Raw genomic sequence first — 22,222 nt, 5'->3', positions numbered from 1 at the left:
AAAACCACGAAAACGCCGATGCAGCCAGCCCGTTTGCGGGATTCGAACCTCGAACCGAACTACCAGTGTTCAGCGACTTTACCGCTTGGCCGCTTGTGGGCCATGAATTAAAATGACTAAAAGTAAATGTGCAAAACTTCACAGTTACAATGATATTTATTGCCATCTTAAGAAAACTTTTCAAGCAGTCTGATTCATTAATTGAAAAAGATTCCCAAGTCCTTTAGCAGGAAAATAAAAACAACATACATAGTCATGAAATTAACTCTTAGGAAATAAAATATTCAGGAATAGCTGTCTTGCAACAGGAGAGCAATAATCTATATGAAACATTTCTTGAATTCAACAAAATCATAAGGAACTCAACACAGCATCTACAAAACCCCAGCTTATAATTCACTGAAGGAAAACTAGGAAATCAAAATCTAAAATTCTCTCAGTAACTTCTATGTATCCTGAACTTACCCAGTTTTAAAATCTTTCTGCACTGTAGATATGTTACAGATGAACAGTACAAGTTAAAATTTTCAGATAAGTTAATATTTTTAAACTTTTAAAGATGGAATGGCCATTATAGTGGCCATAGAGTCCTCTGTTTGAAAGGACGGGATTGTCCACTTTCGTGGGCATGTCTTTTTCCCCCCTTTTTCAAGCTGAAAGAGTGGGGTGAAATGTCAAATTTGACAGCCCTGGAGTATTAACCACTTAGTATCTATTTCAAAGGTCTTTGTGTTAAGAATCCGGTTTTTCCCAATTTTTCCCTTTTAGTTCCTGTAGCTACATAGCTACAGAATTCGCGATAACTGCGTTTGTAAATTATAAACAGAGCCTTGCATTGTTTTAGAATATTGCATATTTTCGTAAGTTTTTTAGGAGCCAAAAAGGAAAAGAGGTTTGACTGAAAAAGAAATACGAAAACTTCTTCAAGAGCTTGATGATGAAATATATACACATACATATATCTGTATGTTTAATACACTTATTCATAAATCCACATGCAACCACATATATATAAATGCATATGTGTGCCTGTGTGTCTACATGTACGTGTCTGTATACACGTTATTCCCATTTAAGGATATGCATGCTTTCCACTTTATGTGCATATCTGCACTTATACCATATATATCAGTGCAGACATACATACTACATGGATATGTAGTTATACATTTCCATAAACAAATATAAATTCCTACGTACTTATATACATGTACAAGCACTTTTTTTTCCATTCTTAACAGTTCTGTCTGTCTTTATTTCCATATATATCTGTTTATGTTGAAGTGAACTTCACACACGGAAGTTTACCGTGATAGTACTGTTATTCAGACAAATCACAAGAGCATAAATATAAATTTTGTGTCAAAGAAACAACAGTAGTTTTACAATTTCAGTCTGAAACCTGGAAATTGTAAATACACTAAAACTAGTCAATCAGTTTGAAAGGTCATCTCGAGCCATTAGATTCCAGAGGTACTGTTATTTTAAAATGTACCTCCGTATCAGTGTCTCGATTTCATGTTCAAATAATTTTGAGGTAAGATGTTCAGAATGGATTAGAGTAGCATTTGTGAAATTTCACTGACTGTTGAGCTCCGAGAATACAAACAGGATGTAAAAGCTCTCAATTAATGTACAAATCATTGTTCTAAGACAACCCATGTTCCCCATCTGAATTTCTGAACCTTGACCTTTTAAGTGATTGAATGCCTTTGTCATTCATTCATTAGACATACATCTCAGCAACTATGTTCAAGGAGAAATTCCTGGGGACCATACCTTGGGCACTCAGTTATGAAACAGTTTCGATACGACAGCATAATGACTGAGGTGTTAATGAAACCAATAAATAGGTGCCAAATTTTCAATAAAAAAGATAAAAACATTTAATTAAACTGTGTCAGCATAGATTTCGCATGACCTGACAATGAAGATTTTTTTAGTAACTGCAAGTAAAGATACTCGCTAATATATCGCAGAATTTAAATTCCACCATATAAAATATGCCGCCATGGTTGATGTCAAAGCTGCTATAAAGACAGTCTGGAGTTGAAACGAACTGGTTAAAACAATAGAGGAAATAGAAAAATTCACATGGGACGACGATTTCAAACAGGAGAGAATTTTGCTGACCGGGCACCTGTAATTATCTGGAGATTTCTCTTAATGTGCTAAATTATGTAGTATAATATACAATAACATAATACAGTATTGAAGACAACAACTAATTAACGTGTAACTTTTTTCCCACAGTTTTTGCAGACACTATGCATAACAAACAATATTCCCTTCAATTTGAAAAACTCTTTGCACTAAGAAATTACCTAAATTTTGAAACCCGAGTGAACACGTTCCCTTAGTGAGGCTGGGAATTTAGTTTTAGACAAATGGGAAAAAAAAAGACAAATGGAATTTACATTTTGAATTATGGGTTTGCATAGTAAATAATTTGACATTTTTAATGACTTAAATTCATTCTATTATTAATACTTGAAATATATCACTTACTAATTTTCAATAAACAGTATAAAATAGTATATGATTAAATAATCTTTTTTTTTTTTTTCTCAAATTTTTAAAACTAAAATATTCTAAAAAAAACAGTTTTTGAGCGTGTTTTATTATGCATTAATTTTGGAAAAGAACTGAATTTTGATTAGTAGCACTTATGTAGTTGGACATTGCAGTACTAACAGTCTACAATAAAACAAAATTAATTTTAATTAAACCAGTTATTTTCTAAGTTGCTGAAAGTTTCCTCCTTAAATAGTATGTTATCAAGCAGATTTTGAACAATTATGTAAAATTAAAATTTCATTATGCCTATACAGCATAATTTTAACAGTTCCACTTAACCTTAATTTTTAATCATTTCTATAGTTTTAAGCGTTTATTTTTTAATTATTAACTGTATGGAAGAAAGTTCAAAGATATAGCTATATTTGATAATATATACCAAAACAAATTTAAAATTATAAGGATATTTAACAGTAAAAAAAAGACTGAGATGAAGACTGGTTAAATTTTAAATTGCCAATGAAATAGTTGAAATACTTTTTGACATAACATTAATATAAAGATACGATAGAAATAATTACTGTAAGCACTTAGTAAAGACACATAGTTTTGCAGTGTAATTTAAAATTCACACCAAAATTTTATAAAAACGAAAGTAATGTCCTATAATATAAAGAATGGCACGGAGGTTTACAAATTTCGCAGTAGTCTCAATCCGGAACAACTGTAATATGAAATTTTCCCTCAGTGATGAAAAGCATCTTGAAGTCTGCTCACTAATCCCTACACTTCCCTTCCTTTTGCGACATAGATGCACCCCTCTGAGAATCCATTAAACTACACACAAGAATCTTTGTTGCAAATAGGAGGTGATTTCTTAAAGGGGGGAAAGCATTCGGTTCAAGATTCCCCGTCCTTTCAAGGCTTTTACTGCTACCAAAGGCCCGGCCTCAAAAGGTTAATGTTTTTCGTTACATAGCACTTATTACATTCAATGTAAATACACATCTGTGTGCAAAATTAATATAATTTGCACAGGTTGAATTTCTTAAAAACTAATGGACAGATTTTAATGAAATTTTGTATGAATATACATTTATAACAAAGAAAATTATGTACCTTTCAGAAGTCATTTTATGTATCCACGATTATCACTCAAGCTCACAGTGCATAGATGTCCAAAATCCATGTTGTGATATCGAACTTAAAATGAGTTTAATATGGGGTATTGTTTCCCTCTCACAGCCAGATGGGTCACACCACATGATGGCATGCATACCGGATAGGAGGCAGTTGAGAAGTCCCTGCTGCAGTTTTCAACTCTGGGACGATTCTTAGGGGAGGGGGAATGAGATAAAAATGCCTTCCCAAGAGCATACCAGATTTCCTCTATAGGGTTAAGGTCAGCAGGTCTGGCTAGCCAATTAATCCCTTTCCAGGTAATCATTGATTAGCTTAGCTCTGTGTAGATCAGTACTGTCGCCCATTAACAGGAATCCAGGACCAACTGTGCCCTTAAAATACTGAGAATAGGGCTCTAAGATCTCCTTTCTATACCTCATAGCAATCATGTAGCTTTTGTCAAACATACGCAAGGATGCGTGACTGTCCATAATAATGCCAGCCTAAACAACTACACATCCACAACAGAAATAATCCTTTTCCTGACAAGGGAAGGATGTACTATGTTCTAGGCTCTCTCCAAACACAGGTATGCCAACAATCAAAGTCCAGGCTGAATCTCATCTGTATAACGCACAATATTCCACTGAAGTCTGGTTCAAGGCACAAGTTATCTGCACTCTCTTGTGGGCTGCAATGAGTGGGACATAAACAGTTCATCTTCTGGAATACAGCCTTATCTCGTGAAGCCTTCAGGTAACTGTAGATCTTGAAACTCAGGTTCTAGTGGCATATAGCTCATGTGAGAGCTGTGAAACTGTAGCAGTCCTGTGTAATTAATTGCATTGGTAGTATCAAATAACAACCCTCATTCATCGCTCTGGATCTTGGTTGATCTTGTCAAGGTCTTCTTGATATGGATCCAGTGTTTTGAAACTGTTTGCAAAAACTGCAGATGACAATGGGCATTACATTGAGCTCTGTAGCCAACTGCACTTATGATTGACCTTCCTCCAATATGCTGACAATTCTCCATCTCATTCTGTCATACATATATTCATGCCTACTTATTTTACCTGACACCTTTTAAAATTTAGCCAACTGTTGTAAGAAACACAGTGAATGTTACAAAAGAGTACGAGCACACAAACTGCCAAAACATCCTCATGCGCTTATATCCCCTCCACAATCAGAGCTCCGCAGAGACGCATGTGCACTCTTACGCATTCAACTCTGAATACTTGCATAATTCTTCAGTAGCATAATTAGTACTTTTTGTGAAAATATACATAATTTGCAAATTCCCTAAATTCAAAATAAGCAAAAATCACAATAAAACTTTAATAAATTCTAAATTTCAGAAATGTATTCACAATCATTCAGCTCTAAGTCAGTTTCAGTCCCCTCCCTCTTCATAAATCAAGTTCATGAACAAATAAATAATTTTTTTGTCAATATAAGAAGCACGTTAATGAACAATCTATGAAGCATGTGTATGGAATAAACTGTGGCTTGCGATAAAAAGCACAAAAGGTGTCACACAGAACATTTAATTGCAAATACATAATATATACTACATAATTTCTTTAAAATATAAAAATTTTATTATACCTTGAACAATATAAGAAGCCATTAAAGCTGCAGTATTATCATTGCATATTAAAACACCTTGAGCTAAATCCCTTTTGATTTGTAAACTGAATAGATACCTAAACAAGAGGGAAAAAATCAGTAACATTTCTTTTTCTACTCACAATTTTTAAGGATGTGATTAGATTTGTGTGAAATACATGAAAAATAGCACAAAATCCAAGAAACATTAGAAAAATAAAATAATACTACATAAATAACTTTCCATGGTACATGCTGATCATTTCTCTTAAAAGATATATAACAAATATATCTATAATTAAACATAAAAATAACCCAGAAAAATTTCTGCTAGAACAAATAATACCATGATCATGTAAAACCCCATAGTAACTAACATTCACAGAAAAAAGTGCACACAAATATTGCTCCTATTGATTCCTGCTACATAAGAAAATAATTCTCCCACTTTCAGTCCACACAAAGCAAATTCTTATTTCAAAATTTCCTCATGCTCCAAAATATAATCAAGTTGTTCAAATTATATATTTTACTTGTTTTTCACTAAGATGTCTTTTTATACACACTATAATTTTTATAGTCAAACATTGAATAAGTCTGACAAGAGAAGAAATGTTGACCACATTGCTCAGCAAATTTAAAATGGAACAAATTACTTCCTAATATATATCATAAGCACTGATTAGACATCACCCTATTGTAAATTATTTAGATGTTTGAAGAAATTTTGAAGATACTGAATTTAAGGTACCAAAACAAAAAGAAAAACTGATTTCCCCCCAAAAGCAATGTGTATCATACTCTTATGAAAATATCTATATACACAATCAGAGATACTGTTATAATAGTGAACTAAACACAAGCTTAACAATGCAGTACAAAGTCCAAGATCCGAACATCTAATATCCGGAATGATCTAAAATCCAGACCACAGAGCCACGAACAGCGTTTCTTATTCTATGCTTTATATATGTGCATCTGATATTTTTTCCCTTATAATAAAATGTGAAGAGTCCAGATTCTTAATTTCACTTCGGCACTAAATGCACTTCAGACCTTGTTATTGAAGAAACGATCATTTTAACATAAATTTGTCTGATCAATAATTTGGCTCTGTAGCTACGTATTGACTTGGCATACATCTCAAACCGAAACATTACACTTAGAACCTTTGTTGTTTTTATCCCTACTAGTATTGTATATCCCTTATGCTAACCTGGCAAATCATTATTTATTAGATTTTACTTTCATCACTGCATGTTTATCAACACATGACAACTTGAGAAATGACTCATGCAGCGATGTCTAAAAATTTTTTACATAAATAATTTAATAACAAAGAGTGTGGTAACCTTTTATGTTGATTGATGATGATTACAGATTTAAGTTCACTATGCTAAGAAATGTTGACAAGGAAAATTTAACAAAAATTTCTTTCCATATGCTAAAAATAGATTTTGTTAATGATACTCATAAGCCAAAAGATTAAGCGCTATTTCCACTAAGCATAACTGATTTGTCACTCACATAAACCCAGAACTGGTGCCAGAGCTCTTATGGCCACACTGGGTGGCAGAATTTAGGAAAGAAAATTTTTTTTTAATTTAGAGAAGCACTGAGCAAAAAAATTAAGGCATAAAAAAATTTTTAGCGTTTAGGAAAAGCAATAACACCCAAAATTTAGGACCGACAAAAATTTAGAACTCAGGAAGGCACTTGGTAGCAGAATTTAGGACCATAGAGACTGCATCGTTGTATTTAATTATCGCAAAGAACACTAGGGCTATCTGCCTAAGGGGAGGAATGCCCTCGGGGAGGACCTTTCTAAGGGAAACTGGCTCGTATACACGTTACACATGGGAAAACCACGAAAACACCCATGCAGCCAGCCCGTTCGCGTGATTCGAACCTCGGACTGAACTACCAGTGTTCAGCGACTTTACTGCTCGGCCGCTGGTGGGCACAGAGACTGCATCAGGCGGTAAGAAACCTAGCGCCGGCCCTCGATAAGAATTAAGTCCCTATAATCCTATGTGTCCTATGTGGTATCTGTTACTTCAACACAGCCACCAGAGGGCATCACGTTATGTCCCGACTGTGAGAGCAAAAGATAGACAGATGTTGATTCCACGTAAAGGTGGTAACAAAAGAACTGCATATGATAGCAAGCGCGAGTAGACGCTGAGTAGCTATTTAAATACTTAAAGTCATGCAGAACTGCATTTGTATCTAACAAGCATGAGAACATGCAACGGTACTGTTATTTAATTCAAATCTGTAGCTTTTCTATTATTATTCATTAAAATGATTTGTGGTGTAGAAGTGTTATTTACTTATATCATCTTCAACTCCCCACCCACAGGAAATCTGGGGGCTCTGATCCGGGATCTGGCCAACAAACAAGCAAGGTAAAGTAGTACTTTATACAGTCAAAAGTCTTTAGTCCGGACGTCCATAATCCGGAATGACCTATAATCTGGACCTCAAAGCCACAAACTTTCTGCGCATGCGTAAATGCATTGCGCATACAGTCAAAAGTCGTTAATTCGGACACCCATAATCCGGAATGATCTATAATCCGGACCTCAAAGCTACAAACTTTGTGCGAATGCGTCGCGTTGAAGCATGCGCGTAAGACATTTACCGCTGCGAATTTGCATGTGCAAAATACGTTTACGAATGCACGTTTAATGTATAACGGACGGGATAAGCTAAGCTAAAATTATCTAATTATCTATTTCAGTTAATGTTGCAGATTGTGTTGTTCCTTAATCTTCGAATTGGATCTAGATTATTATTTTTTGCAGACTGTTACAGCAATTTTATAAAAGTAAGCTTGAACTTTCGATTATGTCAAATAGAATTTCCTATATATATTTACTAATATGTAAAGGATATACAAAGCGAAAGTATCTTTCGGAGTCCATTAAACAAAAATTGGAATTGCTGCAAAAAATGGATAAAGGCATATTTTTTGTTTATCTAAACTTTGTTTATCTTTAACGCCGCGGCGGCGTGCAATGAATTGGAAGTTGATTTGTCAGCACTATCCTTATCTTAAGAGAAGATGTTTTTATTTTATTTGGCTTATAATTGCTTACTCAATGTAGTATTTCATCTCGATGTACTCCGTCATTGATATGATTTAAATCAAATGCCTCATCATTATAATTCGCTTCCGATAGCAAAGAAAGTGACATAGGTTATTGAAAACGAAAAAATTTCGATTGACAAATTAGTCGGTATTCTCGACACAGCAATTATAGAACTTGAACAGTGGAACTTTGTAACTGAACAAGAAATTATGTCTGTTTATAGAATTAAAGACAATGTATTATCACATAAAAAACGAAGCAACTGAAACAACTTACATTGAAAGAAATGTTTAATAAAGTAAATAAATATTAAGCTTTTTTTTTGTAAATTTTGATACCCTTTAGATCATAATTGTTCTTTATTTCGAAAATTACGGTTTCATATTTTTAATTTTATAATTTCTGCATGGCATTTTACCAGATTTAAACTGATGATCTATAATATGGAAAAATCGATAATCCGGAATCGCCAAAGTCCCGACGAGTCCGGATTAACGAATTTTGACTGTAGTACGTTTACACACGCGCATTTAATGTATAATGGACGGTATAAGCTAAGCTAAAATTATCTAATTATCTATTCCAGATTGCGTTGTTTCTTAATCTTCAAATTGTATCTGGGTTATTGTTTTTTGCAGACAATTAGAGCAATTTCATAAAAATAAGCTTGAACTTTCGATTACGTCAAAAAGAATTTTCGATTCTGGAGTTGCCAAAGGATCTACAAAGCGAAAGCATGTTTCATGTCCATCAAACAAAAAGTGGAATTGGTAATTGCTGCAAAAAATGGATAAAGGCATATCCTTTGATTCTCTAACCATTCTGAAATATGTTCATCAATATCATGCTGCTCTGCCGGGAAGGGGGAACGATGCGACACGCAATGGACTGGAAGTTGATCTGTCAGCACTATCCTTATCTTCAGGGCAGATGTTTTTTTTTTTATTCGGCTTATAATTCCTTACTAAATGTAGTATTTCATCTCGATGTACTTCGTCTTTGATATGATTTAAATCAAATTCCTCGTCATTATAAATATCACGAATACACATGAAATAGTTTTCAGGTTGCAATTTTCTAATTTCGAGTATGCGTAATGTATGCTTTATGCATGCACGCGTTGAAAGAAATGTTTAATAAAGTAAATAAATAAATATTAAGCTTTTTTTCTTGTAAATTTTGATACCCTTTAGATCATAAATGCTCTTTATTTCATAAACTATGGTTTCATATTTTTAATTTTATAATTTTTGCATGCCATCTTACCAGATTTAAATTGATGATCTATAATCCGGAAAAACTGATAGTCCGGAATCACCGAAGTCCTGACGAGTCCGGATTAAAGACTTTTGACTGTACCAATTTAATATAATCATCATGAGTGTATTAAATAATATCAGAAAATAATCGCAGAAGACTATTTTCAAGAAAGATTTAACCCCTAAAGTGGCGAGATGGGCATTACTTCTAGAAGAATTTGACTATGAAATTGTTCACTGATCTGGGCAGCAAATGACACACGTGGATTCGTTAAGCCAAAACGCTGTCATGATGGTTACCTATTCTCAGGAAGAAGTTACAGCTAAAATTGCAGCTGCGCAAAGAAGTGATGAGCAACTCCAGTTGCTAAAATCCTTAGTCGAGCAAGGACTAAAGAAAGACTTCCTAGGGAAGAAGGGTGTATTATACAAGTTCGACAGTGGTCGCGAGTTACTTGTGGTACCCGAAGCATAGGAGCTAGAAATCATATGTAGTATTCACAACAAGGGACACTTCACAGTGTCTAAAACGGAAGATGTGCTGAAAATGGGCTTTTATATTCCTAACCTTAGAAAACGAATTGAACAAGTTATCTCAAATTGTGTAGAGTGTATTTTGTGTAACAGAAAACGAGGTAAGGGCGAAAGGTTGCTGAATCCCATCCAAAAGACAGTACCCCTTTGAGCACTTTTCATATTGATTTTATAGGACCATTACTTTCGACAAATAAGAACTACAATCATACCTTGACTGTGTTTGACGCATTTACAAAGCTCATGTGGCTCTATCCAGTAAAGTTCATCAGCTCAAGAGGCATCACAGAAGCTGAAACTGCAACAATCAACTTTTAGTAATTCTTTGAGAATAATAAGCGATAAAGGTACTGCTATTACTTCTAAAGACTTTGAAGATTACTGTAGTCAAGAGAAGACCCAGCACATATTTACAACTACAGGCGTTCCTAGAGGAAATAGACAAGTGGAAAGAATTCATCTCACTCTGATTCCAGTCCTATCCAAATTATCCACAGATGATCCTACCAAGTGGTACAAATATGTTGTGGATGTACAATGGATCTTGAACAACACAAAGCACTAAGCAGAAGCACAAAGCTCCATTTGAGCTCCTCACTGGTGTTAAAATGAGAATCGAGAGGACTCAAAGATCATGGAAATTCTCATAGAAGAAAGAAATATTATGATAAAAGATCGAGAAGATATTAGAGAGGAAGCAAGGATAAACATTCTAAAAATTTAAGAGAACGGAAAAACATACAACAACAAGAGAAAAGAGGCACAGGTATACAATGTAACGACCTAGTTGCCACACAAAGAATGCAGTATGGAGGTGGTCTAAAGGTAAGGCCAAAGTTCTTTGGTCCATACCAAGTAACAGTGAGGAAAGGCAAAGACCTGTGTACCAGGTGAAAAAAGTAGAACAACATGAGAGTCCTGGCTGTACCACTACAGCAGCAGATCACATGAAGCCTTGGACTCTTCCTGTTTAGGACTGTGCACAGTTCTTCGCTTCTACCGACTTTTTTTTTTTTCCTTTTGTTGTATTTTTAAAATTTATTTTCAGGTGCTGTCTTGATATACCAGTGTTGCTGATCCGTGTTTCTGAGGGCAAAAACAGAGTCAGGATCGTCGAGCTGTGGTATCTGTAATTCAACACAGCCACCAGAGGGCATCACGTAGGCACTGACAGCGAGAGCAAAAGATAGATAGATGTTGATTCCACGCAAAGGTGGTAACAAAAGAACTGAATATGATAGCGAGCACGAGTAGGCACTGAGCAGCTATTTAAATACTTATAGGCACTGAGCAGCTATTTAAATACTTAAAGTCATGCAGAACTGTATTTGTATCTAACAAGCGTGAGAACGCGCTACGGTACTGTTATTTAACTCAAATCTGTAGTTTTCTATTTTATTCATTAAATGTTTTGTGGTGTGGAAGTGTTATTTACTTACGAATATCATCTTCAACTCCCCACCCACCCACACATTTGCTTCTGCTACAGGGACTGGGCATCGAAAGGGTCATACTTGAGAACCCACATTTCCATGAAACCAACGTAGCTAGGTTATCATTTTCACTTAATAAACAGACTTGAAGACCAAACAATAGTCAATTATTAATCAGACTGGGACCGTGTCATCCTTCAGAAGCAGAACTTTCACCCAATTGGTTGATCTCTATGAGGGACAGAGCTGCAGATGGAACTTTTTCGGCAAAGTTTCAAAATATCCCACACAGCCGGGACATCATTCCCGTAGCTGGCGGAACTTCGTTTACAGCAGAGCTGTTTCTTCTAGGAACCCTCCCATTTAAACTAATGCTGTAGCGTCATTAGGTTAATTGGAAGCAGAAAAGATGAAAAATATGCAACAGCCTTCGAAGGGAATCGAACCACGGACCTCTGGAATACCGGCCGAGCGTGCTACCATTACACCACAAAGGCACGCTAGGGAAGTGGGAGAAATACCTTATATACTCCCCTTTTTAAAGAGCGACTAGGGTTTTAGGAGATTTAGTCGCCAAATCCTGGGTGCGAAGAATCATCATAAACAACCCTTTTAGTTCGGGCGCCACTTGTAGAGTCATTAGGTTAATTGGAAGCAGAAAAGATGAAAAATATGCAAACGCCTTCACCAGGAATTGAACCACGAACCTCTGGAATACTGGCTCAGCATGCTACCGTTACACCACGAAGGCACGCTAGGAAAGTGGGAGAAATACCCTATAATTCTACCAAAATCTCGTTTCTCAGAAAAGTTCCATAAAGTAGAGACCGACACTAGGAGTGACAACCCATTTAAGTATATGTGTTATTTACTTACGAATATCATTCAGGACTCAGCCTTAAGCATGTGAAAGAAATAGACGTAAGCATAATAAATAACTCAACTAATACAATTCAGGCTTAATTGTCTCAGTGCACGACAGAAGCAAGACGAAATTTAGTGGAACAACTTTTTTTTCGTTGCCAATGTCATGATACATAGCCAATAATGTATAGAAATGTTATGAAGATATGCTAAATCTACACTTTATTGATTCCAAGGAATTTCAGTTAATTTAGCAAATTGTGCTGTTCCTTAACTTTCTGATTTGATCCAGCTTAAATTTTTTGCAAGTATGTTTTGATGTCAATTAAACAAAAAAAAATGGAAGTGCTACAAAAAAATGGATAAAGATATATCCATCAAAATTATGTGAGGATTATGGCGCTAGAAAGTCAACTAACTATTTATGACATAAGACAACAGAAAAATCAACGTTTTGAAGATTTTGTCGACTAATTTGCAATGAATAGCAGAAAAATTATTCATTATGCTAAAAATGACAATCATGACAAAGTGATGTTTGAATGGGTCAGAGAGTGTCGAGGTGAGGATGTGCCATTGATGGGTTCAATGCTAATGGCTTAAGCCAAAATATTTCATGAAGAAATGAATTTAAAAACTGAGTTCACATATTCAACAGGTTGGTTAACTACATTTGAAAATCGGCACGGTATATGGCAATTCAAAATTTCTGGTCAAAAAGCTTCAGGTGATACTGAAGCTGCTGAATTACTTGTAGATGGATTCATTGAACTCGTTAATAGTGAAAAGTTATCTCCAGAACAACTTACAAGGCTAATGAACCTGTGCTTTTCTGACAATATGTACAGTGCCTGGCAAGCTCTACAGAAAAAGCTGCAACTGGTGTCAAAGATTCCAAAGTGAGGCTCGGCAACATTTGGATTCAAATGATTTAGCTGAAAAATTACTCTTGATTGTAGACAACTGTTTGGCTCATACTTCATTTAACATTTTACTGAAAGATAACGTATCCAGACTATTCGTTCCTCTAAATAATAGCGGAAGAGTGCAAGTGCTCAAATGCAAATATAAGGTAGCATTATTAAAAATCCATACTGAATTTCTTGAATAATGGCAACACTATTCAAGAATTTTTGAAATGTTTTAGCATAAAATCTGCTGTGTGCAGCATTGCAAGATCGTGGGAGGATGTGTCCCCAAATACTTTAAAAAATGTTTGGCATAATTTATGGCCACTTCCATATTTCATAGTGAGGATTATGAAGAAGATAGCTGCGAATATGACGGTTTTTGTATATCACAAACCAAAGATGAAACTTCCCAATTAGTGGATTTTGTAAAGAAATGTAGAGAAGTGATAATAAATGAAGATGACATAACAGAAGTTTTAACAGTGCTCCAATCATTAATCAATTAATGGATAGTGAAATCTGTAGTATGGTTCTAGATCTAAAAAATACAGCTACTGATAAAGATGAAGTGACAGAGAGGATATTGAAAACAAAAAAAATTCGATTGACAAGTCGGAATTCTCGGCACAGCAATTACAGAATTTGAACAATACAACTTTGTAACTGAACAAGAAATTATATCTGAATTAAAGCGAAAGTATTAGCACAAAAAACGAAGCAACTTAAACAACTTACATTGAAAGAAATGTTTTCATGAAGTAAACAAATAAATATGAAGATTTGTTTTTTAGTAAATTTTGATACCCTTTAGATTATAAATGCTTAATTATGTCATAAATCACAATTTCATTTTTTAAATTTTATAATTTCTAGATGTCATCTTATTAAGATTTAAATTGAATATCTGGAATAATCCCAAATTCGGAAACGCTGAAGTACTAACGAGTCCAGATCTCAGACTTTGTACTGCAATTTAATGTATCTTTAACAACTGTGTTTTCATATATCTTAACATTATGATGACTTTAAAATTCACATTTAATAATCTTAATTATTTAGAAATTTTGCATAAACTCTAATTATTTCGTGGACTTAAATGTTGCAGGGTTTCTTCACGTAACCATAAATCTTGCTATAGGAGAAAAAATAAAAACCAATGCTCACGTCAACCCCGAAACCTCCTGCAAATCCACTCAAGAATCCTTTTCTTTCACAATGGGTCTACTGAGGGGATAAAATAAATATCTCCTATAATTGCTTCATCCTCTTCAAAATTAGGAAAAGAAAATATGGGAATACTGCAACATGATTTAACAATAGTACATACAGGTTACTAGAAGTTAATATTTTGAATTGTTTTTAGTCAGACTTTATCAATTAGCATATAAATGACATTATAAATTAAACAGATTTTTACTTGAAATTATACATTTTCTGAAATATGCACAACTTATGCAATTCATTATTATGAGTAATTCTTAAATATAATATCAAATTTGCCTCTGTAACTTTAGGGCCATTGCAACAATATGCTAACAAACATTTTTGTATTTAATGGGAAAAAATTTACTATCTTGAACAAAATTTTAATTTGGAACGATTAATTCATAATTCCAAAGTTTTGTCAAGCAGGAGTTCTTAAGTGAGATAAAACTTTAAACTTTCTCAAAATGTTGAGGAAGAAATTCAGACTGTCAAAATGTGTGATTTGTTCAAAAGCTGATATAACTCTCATAAGGAAATAAATTAGATGATAACCACTTTCAGTCATTCTTAAGAATTAATTCTCTCAAATGAAAGAAACGTGAATAAAATATAAAAGGCAGGTCAGAATATCATTGCTCAGCATTAACAACCAAACATTAATGAAACTGTAAATAACACTATACAGTACTTTTATTACAAACATTACAGTACATGACTAACTATCGTATTATGCTAATATTATAGTACTGTTTCAGCACTCTTATTACTAAAACCTCTCATTACATATTAATAAGAACGCTATTACTACTCCTAACATAATACAGACCTTATAATTAATAACAATAAACAATGCACAATCATCAACAACAGCATATATTATTTACACAGTTTAACCAAATAATAATAAATTTCACAAGGCTGAGAAAATTTTTCATTGTAATAAAATGTTGCTACAAGCAGATCTTAAAATCACAATAAAAAGTTGATACAGACAGCATTTAAAGCATTTAGTATGAATAAAATTATAATTTTAAACAGAAAGAAAAATGTATTTATTCAAAAGAGATTAAAAAAAAAAAAGGAAACAACTTTCAGAGGCATATACTTCACATTTAGTGTTTTTAATGAAATCAGCATTTTCTTAAATAATAAGAAAATAGCCTTGCAAGTTAATTAAATTTGAAGCAATTCAATAATTGACTGCAGAAAGTGCCAAAATGAAACAGCATGCTTGTTAATACAGTTACATGCCTCTACCACACTTACGGCTTTCTAAAACTGGTCATCTCCCTTCACGCTTCTTCATTTTTGCATCCTTTACAGGCTTGGTAATGGTTCTATCTAGTGGTTGAGGTGTTAGTTGGTGAAACAGTTCTTTGTCAGTAATAAGGTGATCTTGAACTTTAATTATTTTTACAGCAAAGGTAGATTTTGTTAGAGAATTCAAGAAATATTTTAATTTTAGCTCATCATCTATACTACCATTATACTCAATTTTAGGCCAAATTAATTTTGCATGTCTCCAGCATTTTACAATGCTCTTGTTTATTTTATGTCTATTATCTTTATCTCATTGTTTCCCAACCCATGGAGAATTCTCCTTAACTCACTCTTGTAAAAGAATTTTAAAACTTACAACTGCACCAAGGGCTGAAGTTCTGTTATTCAATTACATGGAAAACATTTGGCCCGAGTAATACACAGGCAGAATGGTGTGCAGAACACAACTGCCTCTATTTAAACTAAAAATCTTTTCTAAATACAAAATTCAAGCTCTCTAGTTCTAATTAATATCAATTTTATCAAACAGTTGATTAATAACTGAAATCAAGGTGAATTCAAAGAACAGACGAAAATGCTAATTTCCCATCAGAAAATTTATTAAGAGGCAATTATATAATTAAATACATTTACCTAGTTACAAAAAGGCTAAACACAACTCAAACAACATACACTGACTTTTTCATCATGAAAAAATATTGGCAGCAGTTCTTATTTTTATGAATAAATTTGTTTAACATTTAAAAATTTTTCTAAATAAAGATGTATTTGAAATTATAGCAAAACTCCATTTCAAGAGTAAATAAAACAGATATTATAGAGCATAAAACAGATATTATAGAGCATTATAATACATAAAACTTGTGACATTCAAGTTAAAATATGGAAAATTCCATAAACTACACATCCTGAATTCTACAACTTCATTAAATATTCACCTAGTATATTCTTCTTCCAGTTGGGCAGGGTCAGGAGTATAAAACTTCACACAAAAATTCATCACTGGATTTATCATTGACAAACCCATCTGGCGGCACATTGGTTTTTCATAATCCAGCCAAAACTAAAGTTATAAATTAAGAAAGAAGTAATAAAATTAACTTGTCCTTGTAAAGGAAATTGCACACAAATAATATACAGATTAAAAAAATTTAATATAGTAGATTTTTTAAAATACTCAATTCAGTATTTAACACTTGTAATACATGAAAGGGTTTAATATATTTTCTCCATCATGTTATGCTAATTAAATGTAAGAAAAATTTTAACACGTTGAATGCCATGCGCATTTTACGTGATTTGTCCATGGCGCCAACATAATGTTTTTATTATTTGATGCATACTATGTTGAAATATTATCTACAGAAGATAAGGTGAGTTATGTAATCATGTTTAATACATTTTTTCCTGTTGAGGGTCATCGCTCACCCCCCGAAGGGCTGCAGACCATTTTTGTGATTTATTATTTAAATTTTTGCGGTCTATTACTCTTCAAAACATAGTAACATTTGTTATTGTTTAAAAATTTATCTGTATCAATATTTACTCTTAATTATATATTTTTACTCTTGATCGCATTTCTGGTTACCGGTGCCCCCTCACGGCGCTGTAGCCAAGTCGAGTGCTGGCAACCTGTGACCCCCCTACGGCAGTCAACATGTTAATGGGGTTTTTTAGATGATCCAATACCAAATAAATATGGGCATTTTTTATTACACATTATATGATTTATTTTCCTAAGAGTTTTTTTAAAGGAAAGCAGCAGTTTTAGCATCATTAAAGATTATTTCTTTTTAATTTTGAAAATTAAGGGTAAAAATGCTATTGGCACATTACTAAGAGAAATAGAAACACTGCTATTATATGCACAAAACCCTATACATTTAATAGCTTACTAATAACTAACTTTATAGCAACTAATGATTTTTATTACAATTCTCTTAGCATTTAATTAATAGCTCATACTACTGTAAATTTTCTCCTTCCTTACTACAGGCCTTTATGGTGTAATTAGAGGCATATGTGATTCGATATTGGAAAATTGCGAGCTCGAATCCTGGCAAAAGCACTGCTAATTTTTCATGTTTCCTGCTCTGAAATAAACCCATCGACATTATAGTGCTGATAACTAACACCTCAGACTTTAATAGCTAAGTAACTAATGATTTTTAGTTCATAAAGCTTTTGAACAAAAAGATGATTAGTTATTTTCCTCCAGCCAGTATGTTATTACAATTTTATCAGCAAACAGATTTGTACTTTATGCACCTACGTAATACTTATATACATGAAGTACTGAGAGAGACAACGAAGAAAACTAAGGAGTATTAGTTGAATATATGCAATCAATGCCATAAACAGGTTTTGAATAAAATAAATGACAGGGGAAACAATTATGAATTTCTGGAAATATATGCTGGATTCTTTTAGGCAACAGTGATTGTCAGTTTTGGAAGGATTACATACCACTATACATATATAAACAGGCAGTATACTCCCCTCCCCCCAAAAAAGTGTAGTACAAGCTACAGTACAAATCAACTTTTTCCATTCACCTACTGATGCTTAGCAACAGGTTAAAAACTAGAACTTTTAACTGGCACTACATTAAAAATTAGAACTTGTTTACCATTTCTTTCACAGAGTTTGTTCACTGAATTTTTTCAGAAAAGACAGTGACTATTGCAACTGTCCTCTGAACAAATATGAAATAGTACTTTTTAAAATTCTGTAACTATTCTCTGTAAAGACATAAAAGGGAAATTTTTGTGCACTTTTCTAGTTTAACACCTTGACAAAGAATTATATCACAATGATTATCCATTTATCAGATTTTTATCTTTTCATTTTACCTAATTAATAATTCTAAAAGTGTTAAGAAAATTTTGACAATGAATTTAAAACACATTATGTTAAACATCTGTAAAGTATCTAAAATGCTTCACAAAAAACTTAGATTTAAATAAAAAAAGCTTGTGCCAATTTTCTACCACTTTAGGAAGATCTATTTAAGATCTTCAAGAATAAGAGATATACCAATTTTTTTATAACAAACAAAACAAAAAAAAAAAAAAAGAGAGAGAGAGAGAGAGAAGCAATTTATTTAAACGTTCAAAACTTGAAATTAACCTATTCTTGATATTACATTTTAATAGCATAAAATCCTCTTTTTCTTAACATTACTCATCAATATCTTACACACAACTATTAATATTAAATGGCTTATCAATAAACACAACAAGTGACCTGTTTTTTAGCTTAAGCTGCAGATGTCACATTAGTGATCCTTTGGACTTTAATATATTTGGACAGATAGTATTTAGTTGATAAGCTAACCCAGTGGCTCAGTGGTTTAAAGGTAATGAATACTAATAGTTTAACCCAGTTTGCCTTTGAACCCAAGGGAAGAGGCTGGATGCATGGTTGTTTTTCCCCATGAATAACATGAATATGAGCCTGAGCTAGTTTCTCAGAAAGTCCTCCACGAAAGCATTCCTTATCTTAAGGAGACAAGACCTCATGGCTTTGCATATTCAAATAACCTAAGCTATTTTTATGCTGTTTCAATCTTATTTATTCACGAGTTCTGAAAATGTTCAGATACAATACAGCCAACCATTTACCTCAAACTATAGACAAAATCACCGAACCAACAAGAATTGATTTACGTTATTCCACACCATTTTTTAATGCATTACCCACAGCTTTAGTGCTTTTAAAATTTATTTCCAACAAGGCCAAAAATTACTTATGAGAACTTACGCTGCATTATAAGCATTCTAAATCTATTTATGACTTTTCAAAACAACTGAATCTATTCGCAGGATAATCAAATAATAAATACCATGGCAGCAGAATGTAATAGTATTCAACATAGAAATGAAAACGTTGGTTAAATTTCCAACCGTTGCTGATCAAGGCAATTTCAATCTGAGAAGCAGAAATTTCATGAAAAGAAAATATTTAAAAAGGGTGAAATGATCACATGATGTATTATTGAATTATGGTAACAGCCTTTAACACTGGATTTTATACGGGATACAAAGTTAAATTTAAATATCTCCAATCAAATATCACCCTATATTATGCATCATCCAATTATCAAGTAGACTACCAAAAATAACAATATTTACAAAGAAATTTCAAACAATTACAAGTTTCTTTTGGGCCCACCAGCAGCCGGGCGTTGAAGACGCTGAACACTGGTAGTTCGGTCTGAGGTTCGAATCCTGCGAAAGGGCTGGCTGCATGGATGTTTTGTGGTTTTCCCGATGTGTAACATGTATACGAGCCAGTTTTCCTTAGAAAGTCCTCCACGAAGGCATCCCACCCTTCAGGCAGATAGGCCTCGTGTGCTTTCCCATACTTGAATAATCCAATCCAAGTTTCTTCTGAAGTATATCTTTGTCCATAACTTTTCAGAGTACATTCCCATCTGATATGTAAAAGTGGCAGCCATAAACAAAGGGTTAATGACTTCATAATGTCAATACGCAATGTACAATTCTTAATTTCGCCTTTCACTAATCTTCACAATGAACTGTAAAAACTTACAACAAAAGCCTACCAATACTTACGAGTAGTGTGTGTGTGTGTATGTGATTATGGCAAAGCCTCTAGGGCTATCTGCCTAAGATGAGGGATGCCTTCGTGGAGGACTTTCTAAGGGAAACTGGCTCGTATACACGTTACACATGGGGAAAACCACGAAAACGCCCATGCAGCCAGCCCGTTCGCGGGATTCGAACCTCGGACCGAACTACCAGTGTTCAGCGATTTTACCGCTCTGCCGTTGGTGGGACTACTTATGAGTAGCAGTCTTATAAAGTATTTCTCCCGCCTTCTTAGCATGCCTTCGTGGTGTAATGATGAGCACATTCAGCAAGTCCAAGATCCGAGTCCCGGCGAGGGCACTGCACATTTTTCATGTCTCTTACTTCAAAATAACCTAAAATTTCTACAATCTTATTCAGTCAGCCAATGGTCAATCATCAATTCAATTAGTATTGCTAGGCAGTATACAGAGTGTATATTTAACTACATATTTACATCAGCTAGGGACACAGGTAACACAGGCCACAAAGACATTGTGCCATTTAAACCAGCAGTTCTCAACCTTTTGACCAAAGTGTGACCCCCTGATGTAGAAATTATTGGTCTAAATCAGGGGTTCTCAACCGGTGGTACACAAAGAAGTATAGCATTTTTAACTATTAAATTCAAAAATTAAAACCCCAACATCCTGATTGATCTGAACAAAAATTGAAAATCTTTAGTACTACCACTACAAAGTACTACTAGCACCACCCCTCTTGAACAAAGCTCAGATCGCATAAATTTACGAGTGTTAGAGGGGGGGGAAAAACAGGATGTTGGGGGTTTTAATTTTTGAATTTAATAGTTAAAAATACTTTACTTCTTTGTGTACCATTGGTTGAAACCCCTGATTTAGACCAATAATTTCTACAACAGGGGGTTCTCAACCTTTTGTCCCATGCACCCTTTTTCACCACTGCTAGACCATCATTCCCACCTTCCTTTCCAAAACTCAAAAAATATATGTACATTTATTTAAATTTAGATTATTTTGTAATGTGTCTTATAAATTAAACAATAAAAAGTACAGAAAATGCTGATAAAAACAAAATTTGAACAAAAGTGTTTTTTTATATTCATAAACTAAAATTAAATACTTAACAGGTAAATAAAAGGCTGACCTCATTCCTCCCCTGAAATTATGAAATTTCCCCAAGGAAGGAATCACTCCTGATTGAGAAGCTAGAGGATAGAAGATGGACTTAATCTGCTTAAATTATGATCACTCCCTTACCTTTGATCCGCAGGCCTCTGGATTAAAGAATAATGCAAATTAGTGAATTTCACAGATTACAGGTCAGTGTACCTACATTTTTCCCTTTTCAATTTTTGCATTAAATTTAGATTGTTTGCACAGAGCTAACTAATGAAATCAACCTTTACAAAATATTTAATCCAGATTTATTGAATACAAATTTATTATATTTTTTACTTGAATACAAAATTATTACATTTTTTTACTTGAATATAAAATTATCACATTTTTTTTAACACAAAATTATTACATGTACAAATGTACTATGTACAAAATGTTACAGTACAAGAGGAAAGTGTTGTTGGGAGAAAAAGCATAAGTGGAAATTTTTTAAGCAAACATTTTTGTACAAAATGAGTTAAAATATTAATAAAATCATATAAATGCCTGCAGAATTACTTTTAAATTACTTTTTGATGACTTAAGAACTATGTATAGAAAAACTATGTATATAAGTAACTACACTGTTTACAAAACTCAGCAATATGGTTTTCGCTAAATTGCATCCCCATGCCAAAAGCAACCACTATATTCTGTA

The 22,222-nt window shown here is 33.5% G+C and overlaps 1 protein-coding gene across 3 annotated transcripts in view; it reads right to left on the bottom strand.

Moving 5' to 3' along the window:
* Positions 1–22,222, bottom strand: part of Cdep (Chondrocyte-derived ezrin-like domain containing protein) — a 295,887-nt gene that overhangs the window by 219,773 nt on the left and 53,892 nt on the right. For all 3 annotated transcript variants that reach the window (XM_085807133.1, XM_085807131.1, XM_085807132.1), the window contains 2 exons: positions 16,772–16,896; positions 5,251–5,348 (listed from right to left, as the gene is read on the bottom strand). In XM_085807133.1, the coding sequence (XP_085663259.1) occupies positions 5,251–5,348; positions 16,772–16,896 (223 nt within the window). The remainder of the gene's footprint in view (positions 1–5,250; positions 5,349–16,771; positions 16,897–22,222) is intronic.

The sequence above is a fragment of the Stegodyphus dumicola genome, chromosome X1 (genome assembly GCF_044657685.1).
Source record: "Stegodyphus dumicola isolate Sdum_Otavi_A_Nest chromosome X1, ASM4465768v1".
NCBI lineage: Eukaryota > Metazoa > Arthropoda > Arachnida > Araneae > Eresidae > Stegodyphus > Stegodyphus dumicola.
This window is presented reverse-complemented; position numbering and strand designations above follow the sequence as displayed.